Below are 14,956 nucleotides of genomic sequence, written 5' to 3'. Positions count from 1 at the left end.
GCCTTAGAAATCATGCTGTTTCCACTCCCTGATTTATACTTTTCCTTCACCTTTTCTCTGAGTTGCTTGGAGTGTTCTTTTGTCCTTGTGGTGTAATGGTAGCCAGAAATACTGATTAACCAGTGACTGGACGTTCCAGACACAGGTGTCTTTGGCTGGTCCTCTGTTGAGTTAGGTCAGCCACTTTAAAGGGGTTGGATATTTATGTAATCACTGAAAAATTATTTTTGTCAAAAATCCCAAATTATGTTGACCATGGCTGTTCAAAAACAGTCATTGAGGTATTTTTTCTTTCAGATATTGATTTAGATTGCTAGATTTATACAATATTTGATGCAAGACCCCATCAATGCTATTGCATTTAAAATTGTATTCATATATCTGATGGAAAAACCTTGATTGCTTACATTTTGCTTTGACTATATCTTGGCTTTCTGCTATCACAGCAGTGTTTTATTTGTTATCCAATTGATAATTTATCACAAGCAATTGTTCTCTATGCTGTTTTAGAACAGTTGTTGGTGATGGAAGTCATGTGTATTATTATTGTATAGGCTTCTGATTTAGAGAAGAAGTACCAACCTGATATTTTGGGAGGCTAAAAAGTTAAATGGTTGATATTGCCTATCTACAGTCGTAAGTAAGAAACCTTGGGCTGTTTGTTCTGCACTGTTGTTGTGTTGTATTAAAAGACAGAAGAAAGACAAAGTCTATTGAGTAAATAATTTAAAACCTATTCATGTAAATTCTCATCCACACACAGAATGCGTTGCTACCAGCTGGGCTGCGACAGAAAGACCAGACAAAGAAAGCGCCGACAGGAACGTTTCAAAGAGACAACCTGCTTGCCCACCTGGAGAAGCAGGCCAAAGAGCATCCTGACAGAGAAGACCTGGTGCCCTTCACAGGGGAAAAGAGAGGTAAGTAGGGACTTGGAATCACTGTTGACGCATGCGTGTATCTCTTTCAATCCATACCAAACACTGGGGTAGGGTCAAATTCAGAGACTTGCATAAATTAAGACCCATACTAGAACAAAATATGTAGAGATGCCTGATGAGACCTTACAGCCCAAGATCTCATGAAGTTTGCTGATATCTGTGTTAAAGCAATTTGAACATTGTCTCAGCTGAGTGGGGACTGTGGCTGTCTATTTCAGGCTGCTGAAGTTTAGAGCAGGTGGCTGATGACCTCTTTGTGTGGCTGGCGTGGAGTGTTGGCACAGGAAGTTACATTTGTTACAGTACAACGTTAGCTAATGCTACAGAGCAATCCTTTAGCTTTACATGTAGAGCTTTAAAGGTGCAGTGTGTAAAACAGGGAATATTAGCAACATCTAAGCAGCCTCAAGATTGCAACACTTATTTCTACTGGTAACCGTGGAAACCATATGATTAAAAAAAATTTAATATGTTATTTGGTCACTTTGTGTTACTGTAGAAACATGCAAGATGCAAAAAGGCTTATTCTAAGTTAATAGAAATAAAACAATGTAATACATTTATGTGGTAATCATCAATCAAGATTGGCCTACCTGTGATTATTCTGTCTCATTTTACTAAGTTTGCTCTACTAAATGCCAGTTACTTCTAAGTCAACTAAGAATAAGAGGATCTGTTAGTTTTAGGGGAAAATAAAATAAAACTCTCAAGTTTAAAAGTAATTAATTTACAAGAAAAAACAAGAAATATTTTATCTTAAGTGTAAAAATCCAACCACTGTTTTCAGTTTGGTTTCTAGTCAATATTTGCTCTTTAAAGGTTGTCAATTTATGTTTAAAAGCATGACATTTTTTAGTTTCAATTTCAAATTAAAGACTTTATAAACTTGGAAACATCATTTTTTCCTTTGTTATTTTACAACTTTTTGAACTGGGAAATTCTGAGTTTGACTACTTGTAAATATACATCTTAATTATTTAAAAAAGGATATCCCCCCACCCCCAAAAAAGTCATTTTTTTTCACAAGAACAAACAGATCCTCTTATTTTTTCTTTTCATGTGTCCCTACTGCGCCTTTGTACATTATCATGCTTTATTTTCATTTTTAGAAAGTATATGCAAATCTAATTTTGACAAGGTCAGAGCAGACAGGTTTCTGTGCCCCTCTGAAATCTTTGGCACAGCCCTGTTCTAAGTGTTGTATTCACTATTACTTCAGCATTACTCCATCATGACTTCATCATGTTAGTTAAAACCTTAAGTAAAGTGGGGCAATGATCTGTCTAAACAGCGGTGAACTATGGCTCTTACACATAAGCCTTCTGCCTGTGAATGCCCCAACACAACCCCCACCACTATGCTCTCTATAGTAGTGCGAAAGTACAACTATAGCTCTGAAACTAACGCCACAAAGCAAAAGCTCATCCAAGTCCAATTTGCACTTCAATAAAATATACTAACTGTTTACTACACATCTTTGTGAGGAACTATAGAAGATCCCTCACGCCTTTCTCATCATGTTACTCATTGTGAACTTAAAGCATAGTTTAAGTCTTATTTAATTTGTCTTCAAAATCTGCCTCTATAAAAAATGAATGAGTAATAAGTTAAAGCCACATAGCTGTGGGTACATGTGAGCTCATGCAGTTTCTCCTCCCTATTCAAATCCGTCAAAGCTTCACTTCATGGTTTCTCCTTTTTTCCATCACCCTTAACTCATGCAGAGACAAGACAGCAGAAAAAAGGAGCAGACTGAAATCCTATTTTCCTAACTTTAACCCCAAGATGAACGATTTGCAGCAGTGTTTGGGATAAGGAGAGGGTGAAATCTTGCTGTACTGCTTTCCTGTCAGTAGCTTGTGTTTGTACGGGGAGCAAAAATACGTCCAGTTGAAACTTGAGGAGCCAAGCACACACACACGCTGCAGGTCTATCAGTGTAGACATAAATCTGTGGGTCTTTACAGTCAGTCAGACATAGTGATGACAGCCTGTGGTCAGGTGAGATGTGATGAAGGCTCCTCACCCTGGATCAGCTGTTATATAACAGAGCTGCCCAGGGATCTCAGCGTGAAATCTCACCTCACTTGACATTTACATTTGAAACACAAACCTCTAGGCTGTAGATTGTATTTCTCCTTGAAACTCAGGATGTTAAAGAGCATCAACACTTTGATTAAGTCATACTGACTCATGTATAGATAGAGATACACTCAAAGGTCACTTTATTAGGTATACCTAATAAATTGACCAGCTCAGTAAGGCACATATCCAATCAGTGAACCAGGTGAGCAGCAGTTCTCTGGGTTTAAATGCCTTGTTGATGGCAGAGGTCAGAGGAGGATAACCATTTGACTCAGCTGATAGTAAGACAACAATAACTAAAATAGGCACAACTGAGCAGCTCTGAAAGGGCAACACGACGAACCTTGAAGTAGATGGGCTACAGCAGCAGAGGACCACACCAGGGGCTACTCCAGTCAGTTAAAACAGGAAACTGAGTCATCATTTTATGTGGGCTCACCAAGATTGGAAAGTAAGACTGGAAAAACATTTCTTAATTTAATGAGACTCAGTTTCTGCTGTAATATGCAAATGTTATGCTAAACCACTTTTGTTCTCATTCTGATGCTCAGTTTGAACTTCAGCACATTGTCTTGACCACGTCTTCATGACTAAATGCATTGATTTCTGCCATGTACCTGGCTGATTAAGAGGTCAATGGGTTTAATGAGCAGTTCAACAGGTGTACCTAATAAAGTGATTTTTGAGTGTCCAGTATAGATTTACATATGAATTAAATGGTTTAGTTGTAACACTGAGGTTACATATATTCAAAATTTGTGAGGGTGACAGTATAAACCAGCTACTGGCCTCCAAAAAACACTAATAAAAATTAATGTCATAATTAAAATAAATCTACAAGGTTAGATGTGTACCCAGTCTCAGCATTAGGGTCCCAGGCCTGATGTCCAAAAGTAGCCTGATCTGATCAAAGCTTTATAAGGGACTAGATCTAAACCTGAAAGTTTATAAAAAGGGAAAAAAAGACAAACAAAGTCCAAAAATACCAAGTATGAATCTGGATAAAACTTATAGGTTTTGTTGTTGAAAATATACCAGATTGGGATCAGTTTGATCTGGAAATCAGGATTAACCTAAACCTTGCAGAGGGCTTGATTCTAGATGGATTATAGGAACAGAATGAAATGAATCTTTAAAATACCCTTTTTCTTATTATGTCTTGGAGAAAAATGAAAGCATTTCACCCCTTTTAAGTATTTTACCAGCTAGTGGATGTTGCTGCTTCCTGTGGGGAAAGTAAGATGTATGCAGCCCCTTCATGGTTTGGTAGTCAGTCCATTTAAGTCTCTAACTGGATTAGGTGATTGTATCTGGTTTTACTTTTAAAAAACAGCCAAGAAATAAACTGGATTTACTGATCCTGGACAGCAAAAGAAATTTTTTAAATTCTGAATGACTTTGTATTTGATTGAAACCTTATCAGTTTAGATCAGATCATTTTCTTTTGCACCCCAAGGTGATGGATTTATCTGACTGCACTTTACAATAACACGATGAGTAGATGTGGAACAGGAATTAACATGGGTCATCCACCTGTTGTGAAATATGTGGTTACAGCTACTCCAGTTTACATGTTGCATGTACCCTGGATAAAGACACAAAATACTTAGTTGCCCATGAATGCAAAGCAATGATTGTGTAATTGTGAAGCAGCTAGTCAGCTGTAGGTGTTATCATCTTTTGCCATCAGTCAGAACGTTTACATGCACTACCTTTAGAAGTTGAGTTATTGTTAAAGCTTGTTAGGAAAACTGAAAAACTGTCTTTGTCTTAGTAAACATGCACAGTCAGAGGACTGGTTTATTGATGGGAGCTTGGTTGATGCCAGTATGCCCCCTTTAAACTAAAAAAAAAAGGCTGGTGACCAGCATGAGGAGGAGGTGCCAGGCTGTTGTGTGTGGTTCTTCCAAACACTACTGAGGCTACTGTGTGTTAAATGAATTCATTTTTAAATTGCCAGTTTGTCTTGTTTTTACAGAAATCAATCATCCAATCCACCAAAACACCAAGTAAGAGTGGCAGAATAAGCTGTTTGGCATTGGCAGAGGAGATTTGGCTGATTTTTCATGGGCACAACACACATACTCAGCTCTGCTGCTCGTCCCACAAATGCCTGTTCCTTATAAATATGGCACCATTTAAAGGGGAACTAAACAGGCTTTCCAATGGTATATTACCAAGAAGCATTGTAACAACTAAGAAACGACCTACCAAAGAAACATTTCCTTACATTTTGTGCGAAGGTAGTTGCTGTGGACCTTCCTCCAGTTGACCCTGCTAACAAGTCAGCAAACTTTCCAATAGTGGAAACATGGAAAATTTTAACACCTCAGTACATTTTGCATATCCCTATGATTTACTTTTGGCACAAATGCAATGCACGCTATCCCTCTATCTCCCGGTGAAGGTGGACAGCAATGCGACTTCTGATATGCTACACATTGTTGAAACTGTCGAACATTTGCAGAACGCTTAGTCCAGTTTGGTATGATTTAGGTGTAGACATGTAGGAAATCAATCTCCAACTACATTTTTCTATGAAATTCAATTTAGTATGATTTCAATCAGACTAACGTGTTTACTTGCATTTTAAAAGTCCAGTTTGTGGACAAAGGCAATCAGTTGACTATTTCTAACTATATGTTAAGTGTGTAATATGAAACACATGTTAAATGATTTAATTTGACTTTTGCTTAAACTTTCAGTGTACAGAAGCCAAGAGAGTAAATTAGATGTACCTTTTACTATATAATCCATAATCCTCAATGAGGCCTCATCCCAGTTCAGCCTGAGCACACTTGGTTAATTAGCCACTTAAAGTGAAACACTTGTGTGGATAGGGGGCTTTTAATATACTTGATACATCATCTAAGGGTGAGGGGTGAGTGATATTACTCATCAAAGCACCACTCATCTGCTGCTTACCCAGTATTAAAATCTTATTTTTCACCACTCCTGTAATAGGGAAAGCCTGGGTGCCTAAAAAGATTGTGGACCCCATCATGGAGAACGTGACTCTGGAGCCAGAGCTTGAGGAAGCGCTGGCGAGTGCTACTGATGCTGAACTCTGTGATATTGCAGGTAAACACACCCACTCTCACATCTCATCCCTGTCACAGGTGCTGTGATGCATCACTGGTCTCAGATTCTCTCTTATTTTTAATCGATCTTAAATGATGCAAATCATTTGAGTGAGAACACATTTTTTAAAATGATTAAATGATAATAACAAGGGCTGTCAGCATGAATGCATTAGTTGTGATTAATTAAGGTCATAATTGGTGCAATCATTTTATTCAATCGTGATTTATGGCATGTTTTATTGACCCCTTCAGCATACTTTGGATAAGCCACTGTAGTGTCTTCCTGCAGCAGTAATGTAAAAGAAGTCCACCATTGCTCCTCGTTGTCTCATTTCACTTTAAAAAGACTCAAACAGCTCAGTGGACAAGTCAAAGTCTGGGCAAGTCTTCTGCAGCTTGTGATATCAAACATTTACCTTTTTACTCTTCCCTCTTTTCTGTTTAAATTCATAACAAGTCCATTTTATAACCTTTGATCTACAAAACTTCCTTGTTTTCTTTCAAAATAAAAGCATATCTGCAACCAAACAAGACGTCAATCACCAGGAAAAAAAATGAAACTGTGAAACTTTGAATTAAAATTGGAGGAATTTCAAAAATGTGACAGAAGGTGAGATTAATTGCAATTAAAATTGTATTGTTTGACAACCATAATTTTTTACTACTGCTTACTGCACTGTTAAGTTTATTTTTTCTTCATTATAAATTCGGTAATGATTTAGCAAAACAAAAAAGCCAAATTTAGAATGAAAATCAGATTAAATTTCAAATTATTTTGCAGGATTTTGCATATGTGTTCTATTTATCCAATATCCCAAATTACTATTAAGAATCTTCTGGAGTCCTTATAGTGACTCCAATCAGAAAAAGAGAAAAACAAATGGACCCTTCTTCCTTTTTTCAAAGAAAATGTGCTGCAATTGCTAATATTTTTTATTCTTTTCATTTTGATTTCCTTATTAATCATAATGGGAATAAAGATTTTAAAAAATGTATGGACATTAGTAAACCTTAACTGCAAGTGAGATGAATGTACATCAAATCTTGATCTCACTGCTTCATTTACTGAATTCATCCGTCTTCTCCTACTAATTGATAGAAACACCATCACCCTTCAACATCCCGTCATTCATTTACTTTTCCTTTTTCTAATCTTCTCCATTTCTTCTAGCATTCCTTCCACCTCACCTTACCTCCACCTTCCACCTTCCCCCTTCATCTCTTCATCAGTCCCTCCATCTCCTCTACCTCCTACCTCCCTCTGCTGGATTTCTCTAGGTGCTAGCTGAACACCATCCAGGGTATTTGCAGACCGCATGCAGTGCTGCATGAATCAGTTCTGCTCCTCTGTCATGGTTCTGTTGTTTACTTCTATATCGACTGTGGATATACTCAGCTAAACATTGCAACCTATGTCAGTGAAATACTCAGACATTTCAGAAGCTTGACTGAACATTACACTGGAAGAAGCATGGGTTCTCTATGAGGTATGACAAATGGCCAGACTGTGGTTAATATTTTGTCTTTAGGTACAAACTTTTTAAATGTTTGCTCTAAAGGTGAATTGAAAATAATTTTAAAGAATCATCAGGGTTAGATGTGTCTCATAAACCTTTTTTATGGTAATGATAACCTTACTTTGACCCTTACCCTAGCCCTAACCCTACCTCTATGCTATTACTTACATAATGCTTTTCTAATTCTTCCATAAAGCATCTAAAGCCATGTTTATACATGACATACTACTAAGTTAATAACACTTCACATAATAAGTTGGGTATTCATTCTTTACTAATGTTCTAGTAATGCTTAATATTTAAAATGCAATTTTTATGAGTACTCTGCTGTAAAATGTCGTCATTATGGGCTCAGTTGGAAGTCACTCTAAATAAAGTTCGACAGCGTGAAAGATTAGACCAATGGTTCTCAGCTGGTGAGTTTGGACCCAAAAGTGGGACAGAGCTGTTTTCAGGTGCAAATATGTGCTTAAAATAAAGAAAAATGTAGCAATAGGTCTAGAATGTACCGAAGCCCTAAGTGGACATACACTGTCAGAACGATCAGAAAGGTCAGAAAGGGTTAAGGTTTCTTTGAATGAACTAATGCATGAATGAAAGGAAATGTATTCTAGTTCACTCAGAACAAACAAAACAACTGAGAAAGTCAAAGTAAGATTTCTGAATTTCAAACGTAGGTTGTAGGCTGAAGCTAAAACTTATTTTAACCTACCACTCTTACCTCACACAAACATAACCATCATTAAAATGAGTGCATGGCAAGAACAACGCTGATGCATCGTTGTTGTTATAAATCATTGGCAAATAAATTCGTATTAACAGGCCTAATGCATATTTATATATTTATATTCATAAAAATAAGGCCTCATTAGGGATAATCATTACCATATAAGGAAAAAAAAAAGAAAAGAAAAAGAGAGGACACTCATCAGGAGAAAATACCAAGCTTATATGAGAAATTGAGGATTATAACATCCTTCTCTCCTCTAATCTAAATTAAAGACTGAATTGGACAATCAGGTTTTTCTGTAAAACATTACATTATCTTACTTTTATTGGTAATCAACAGTTCTAATCAGTTAGTATTTCTTCACCCTGCAAAACTGCAACTAGAGGTGGAGTAATGTACTAACTAAAAGTACATTTGGTGGCTGGATAGCTCAGTGGTTTACATCACTGGCTTTGTTACAGGAGATTAGGGGTTGGAATTCCAGTTTGCACAATGAGCATCCATGGTGGTCCCTCAGGAAAGGTCCTTAACATCTATCCCAGATGTACTTTGCTTTGGATAAAAGTATCTGCTAAATTACACTGTAACATTTACTCTGGTTAAAATGACAAGCAAAAGTAAAAAGTATCCAATTCAAAGTTGACTTTAAGTACTGAGTAATTAATGAGATGTTGTACAGTAAAATATGATCTCTCCTTATTGGCAAGAACAACAAGAGAATAGATCTCCAATCAGGTTGTTCAGATAAAGTCACACCTTTATAATGATGTAAAGCACAGCCATATTGTAATGGTTAATTAAACTCATATAGAGTTCAATGTAACAAGTTAAAATAGCTTTGTTGGTCCACATTACATAGGCTGGTAAAACTAAATATTTTACAGTATGACAGAGCTGCAGTTACAAAGAATAAGCTCTTTGTGTCATTTAGGAACACTTAAAGTCACAGGCAGGAACTCTAACTCAGTGGATAACTCCACTCATGGTGCAAATGTATTTTACAACAAAAAATACAACAACACTCCACTAGGAACATGACCAAAAGAACCCCAGCAGAGATCACTGTACAACAGTCAACTTCCAAACATAAATCAACTCATAAAAGAACACATCTAAACACTGTGCCCAAGGAATGATGGGAAACTCACCCCAGATTTGAAATTGTAGTAGGAAGAACTTAGATCAGTTGACTCTGCGGAGTTGAACTAACACTAGTGGATTCACTCAGAACAGAGTTAAAATCACACTTTTGGAGATAAAATCCACCTCAAAATGTTGAATGCAATATTTGTGTTGTTGTTGTTGTTTTAGGATGTGACTTGGAATCATTCTCTTGCTCTGTGCAACAGAGGTGGAAAACAGTACAAGAGTACTGTACTCCAGTTAAAGTACACTTACTCTGGTTAAAACATAATTGGAAGTAGAAGTAAAAGCACTGATTTCAAAATGTATTCAAAAAAGTAAAAGTGCCTAACAAATGACTAAATTGCTTTAATCTGAGTAAATGCAGTTTGCTAATTTCCACCCCTGATTGCAATAAACATAACCCTGCATCTAAAATACAGTGTATGCTGGTTTATTTTTTAATTTTGGTCAAAGGCAAAGTGTGTTAACCCTCTATGGTGCAGTGTTGCCTGTAGGCAACATACCACTTTTTGGCCTTGTGCACTCACGTAATACATTCCCAAGTATGATCGAATACTTTTAAAAAATGACAGGACCTTAAGTAACCCATAAAAGTGTTTTGACTTGTCATATGATGCTCTGGATGCCATCCTGAACACTTTTTGTGCAGACATGTGAGTCCTAAGGTAGACCATTTGATAAACCTCTGCATTACAAAATGTAAATGTTTTTTTGCAGGATGACCACCTCACAAAGCATGTTGGAATTATTGTATAAAACATAAACTGCACCTTAGAGTAAAAGATGAAAATGAGTGATATTTCAGGAGCCAAATGGGTATCTGAGGTTGTTGAAGGTAGCATGCCATACTGCCACTTTTAAGAGCAGTGTGTGTTCCTTAACTGTTTATGTCTTTGCAAAGCGCTGCGTTCTCATGCTCTCCATCTTTCTGACAAACAGATGAGGTGATAATCCTCTCTGAATCATTTTGTTTATATAGTGTTCTCAGAGTAGCTGCTCAGTTTAGAAACTTATTTCAGCTTCTCTGCTGCCAGGGCATGAGCAGACTGCTAAAGTTGAACTTTTTCACAAACTTAAACCTTACTTTACATTATAAGCAGCAGGTAGAGCTGAGATGTAGCCAGAGGTGACTGCAGAAACAAAGCCAGACCACATAACCTAATCAGTCTTTGTCTCTTGACTTGTTTGCCACAAGTTTTGTACAGTTTGTATGAGCATGTGGTCTGTAACTTTACACTCTTTACATCTACTTTTCAACATTTTCTGTTTTTCTTCTGCCACTTATTCTTTTCCCTTTGTACTCTCCATCCTCACTCAGTCTTCTTGCTGTCTTGCAGCCATCCTGGGTATGCACACCCTGATGAGTAACCAGCAGTACTATGAAGCCCTGGCCAGCAGCACCATAGTCAACAAGCAAGGCCTCAACAGTACGCACACACCTCGTCACATGCACACAAACTTATGTAACTGAGTCTTTTATCTGCTAGTTGAACAATCTGTCTTCGCTCGATTTTATCATGTATGCATTTGCTGCAGGGTTTCTGTCAAGAGGTGAGTTAAATTATCCTAAAAGAAAGCAGATCACTCAACCAGTCTGAAGCAAATATTACCTTACTCAAGAAAAATGTTGGACTGCAATCGAGAGAAGTGATCTCATGTTGGCAGAATGATGGTTTATTTTATTAAAGATGACAGACTCACTTACAGTCGTTTTTGCCCTTGGTGCATGCTCAAATATAGTTGCACAGAATGAATCTGAGTACTCAGTCAGTAAGCAGAAACATTATTTTAACTCTTCTAGGTGGAACAATAATAATTTATCTTCCACCACTCAATACAAATCTGTTTTTCTCGCTTTCATCCCACCACCATGTACACACATTATTGAGCCTTTTTTATCTGCATGGTGGCTCATTCTCTAGATTCTCCTTTAGCTCTTAACAAGAGGAGTGTCTTACTTCCAAATACATCACCAGTACCAAAAAGTTCAGGGACTGTGTAACAACAGAATGCAAAGATTTAGAAATCTCATAAATCCACATTATATTCACAATAGGACATAGACAACATATCAGATGTTGAAACTGAGACAGTTTACCATTTCATGAAATACATGAGCTCACTCAAAAAAGTTGGAATGGGGCAACAAAAAGCTGGAAAAGTAAATGGTGCTAATGAAAGACAGCTGAAAGAGTATTTTACAACTAAAGGTTAATTAGCAGTAGGTTAGTAACATGGCTGAGTAGAAAAGGAGATTTTTAACAAAGGCAGAGTCTCTCAGAAGTAAAGATAAGCAGAGGATCACCAGTTTGCAAAAGACTGCATTTTAAAATTGTGGAACAGTTACAGGAAAATGTTACCCTATGTAAAATTGTGAAGACTTTGAATATCCCACCATCTACAGTGCATAATAGCATAAGATTCAGAGTATCTGGAGAAATCTCGGTGTGTAAGTGGCAAGCTGAAGGTCGATATTGGATGCTTCTGATCTTTGGGACCTCAGGTGGATCTGCATTAAAAACAGGCATGATTCTGTACTGGAAATAACTGCATGAGGTCAGGAACAAAGGGCGAGTTAAAGCTGTATCATACAAAGAAGAAGCCATACGTAAACATGATCCAAAAACACTGCTGTTCCATGAGCCAAAGCTTGTTTTAAATGGACTGAGGCAAAATGGAAAACTGTTCTGTGGTCAGATTAATCAAAATGTATCATTCTTTTTGGAATCACGGATGCTGTGTCCTGTGGACTAAAAAGGAGAGGGACCATCCAGCTTGTTATCCATGCACAGGTCAACGACTGCATCTCTGATGGTATGGGGTTGCATTAGTGCCTCTACCGTGGGCAGCTTGCACATCTGGAAAGGCACTATCAATGCTGAAAAATATATAGGTTTTAGAGCAGCATATGCTCCCATCAAGACAACATCTTCTCAAGCAAAGGCCTTTCATATTTCAGCAAGACAATGCTAAACCACATACCACATCCATCACAACAGCATGGCTTCACAGTAGAAGAGTCCAGGTGCTGAACTAGCCTGCCTGCAGTCTAGAGCTTTCACCAATAGAGATTTGGCACATCATAAAAGGAAAAAACCTGGCAAAGAAGAGCCAGGATTGTTGAGGAGCTACAATCCTACATCAGACAAGAACGGGACAGCAGTCTTCTCCCAAAGCTCCAGCAACATGTAACTTCTCTTCCCAGATGTTTACAGACTGTTTAAAGAAGAGGGGATGCTACACAATGGCTAACATGGGCCCATCTCTACTTTTTACCTCCACCAAGGAGGTTATGTGATCGGCAGGGTTTGTTCGTTTGTTAGCTTGTTTGTTAGCAACATAACTCAGAAAGTTATGGACCGATTTTGATGAAAGTTTCTGGAAATGTCAGAAATGGCATAAGGAAGAACTGATTAGATTTTGGGAGTGATCCGGATCACTGTCTGGATCCAAGAATTTTTTAAAGGGTTCTTTAATATTGGGAGATAAGGCTAATGATGGAGGTCTGCGCTCTCCGAGTGCTTTTCTAGTTTGAGCTGTGTTGCTGCTATCAAATTCAAATTGAGTTAGTATTTTTTTAGGAAATGGTGAAATGTCTAAATTTCAACATCTGGTATGTTGTTTATATTCAATTGGGAATGAAATTTGGGTTTTTGAAATTTGCAAATAATTACATTCTGTTTTAACAATGAGTAAGTGTTAATTTTGCAGCTGTTTAAAATTTTGTTTAATTTAGTTTTTCTTTAGATTATATGCCTTTACAATTTAGTAACATTATAGTCATTTCCACGATTGAAAGTTTAAGTCTACCTCTAGTTGACAAAAAATGAAAAACAAAGAAATTAGTCTGGTTTTAGTTGATTAAAAGTCCTCACGTTTTAGTCATTACTTTTAGTCAAAACAATAATTTTCTTTTGATTTAATTTTAGAAGCCATATTGTAAAATTAATATAAATGTAAAAGAAATCATATTAAAAATATAGAAAACAGGTAAATAATTTTAAAAAATATGCACAGTGGAGAGATATCATGGATGTTTAATGTCCAGCACTAACATCTTAGTCTTGTTTTAGTCTTCTTGATTAAAACTAAACTTACTTTATATCACATTTTTTTGCGGTCAAAGTTCTAACTAGTCTTAAGCTAGTCAACATTTTCAGTCACAGTTGTAGAAGACAAAATTAACACTTAACCAATTCTCACCTCATTTCAAATATGTTTGACGAGAAATGACTAAAAACAGGATTTAATAAGTGCTAAAACATTTCATGTTTTTTCTTGTACAACTCTGATTGTCTCAATCAGAGTGTGTAGTTCAAAGAGCCAGCACTGAAAGGCATTATTGGGCTTAACCTAACATGGTTCTTTTTAACCAAATAAACGCTATATTATCAAAAACTACATGAAAAACAAGCATTTGGTGTCCTAAAAATGTATCCTCCAATGACATGTAACTGGTAACTAGAGCAGGTAAGGGATACAGACATATTTAATTGAGCATCATACCCACAGTGACTTGTTTAGTCTGAATGTCTTGAAGGTGTGATCCAGTGCACCCAGTATAAACCAGTCCCTGATGAAGAGCCCAACCCCACTGATGTAGAAGAGACCCTGCAGAGGATGAAGAGGAATGACCCTGACCTAGTGGAGGTCAACCTCAACAACATCAGAGTGAGTTTGTGTGAGAATGTGCTTGTGTGGGGTTAGATTTAGTTAGGTGAGAAGGAGGATAATAGTTTGATGATGCATTAAAAAAACTGAAATTATTCAACATTTAGCTGCTTCAGTTAAAACTTTGTAAGCCACTTAAAAGCAGAAGTCTTAGGCTGATGATATTTTCTCATTAAATGTAATCCAAGTGCAGAAATACACTAAAAGTGATGCTCTTTTTTATTTTTCAAATTAAATATAATATGTAGAATTCTTACACTGAAATATCTAAATTAATAAAAATGACAAATCCTACATTTAATTAATTTTTGAGTTAATAAGGAAATAATTATATCTAATTTTGGGAACTTTAACGCATATATATATATATACGTACTTATAAATATTGTGTTCCATTTTTACCAAATTAAGTTTTACACATTCAACCGGTTTTTCTTTTTTTTTTTAATCAAAATTTTTTTCCTCAGACAGATAGACAACACTTAATAGACAAGCGGTTGGACAAACCAAACACTTGACAAAACTCAAATCCCTATACATCAACATCAACAATAACATACAATATTAGGAAAAAAAAAAAAAGCCGGGGGGTGGCATCGATACCTACATGTAGTTGATAGTTAAGTTTCTTCAATCTGGTAAAGAACTTAAATGTAACCTTATTTTATCCCATAGGCCATCTAAACCTGGATTGAACTGCCATAAAGTGGCAGCTGCTCTTTCCATGCCAATTAAATCAATAAATTCTTCCAACCAACTTCTCAAACTAAAACAGCCTAGGGCT

General features: G+C 36.7%; 1 protein-coding gene across 3 annotated transcripts in view; it reads left to right on the top strand.

Annotated features, from left to right (window-relative positions):
* tmod1 (tropomodulin 1) overlaps positions 1-14,956 on the top strand; it is a 40,215-nt gene that overhangs the window by 16,274 nt on the left and 8,985 nt on the right. For 2 of the 3 annotated variants that reach the window (XM_041784621.1, XM_041784620.1), the window contains exons 5-8: positions 764-920; positions 5,990-6,106; positions 10,839-10,928; positions 14,042-14,172. In XM_041784621.1, the coding sequence (XP_041640555.1) occupies positions 764-920; positions 5,990-6,106; positions 10,839-10,928; positions 14,042-14,172 (495 nt within the window). The remainder of the gene's footprint in view (positions 1-763; positions 921-5,989; positions 6,107-10,838; positions 10,929-14,041; positions 14,173-14,956) is intronic. The other variant, XM_041784622.1, reaches the window with a different exon arrangement.

The sequence above is a fragment of the Cheilinus undulatus genome, linkage group 4 (genome assembly GCF_018320785.1).
Source record: "Cheilinus undulatus linkage group 4, ASM1832078v1, whole genome shotgun sequence".
Classification (NCBI taxonomy): domain Eukaryota; kingdom Metazoa; phylum Chordata; class Actinopteri; order Labriformes; family Labridae; genus Cheilinus; species Cheilinus undulatus.
Note: the sequence above shows the minus strand (reverse complement) of the source record. Positions and strands in the feature narration are given on the sequence as shown.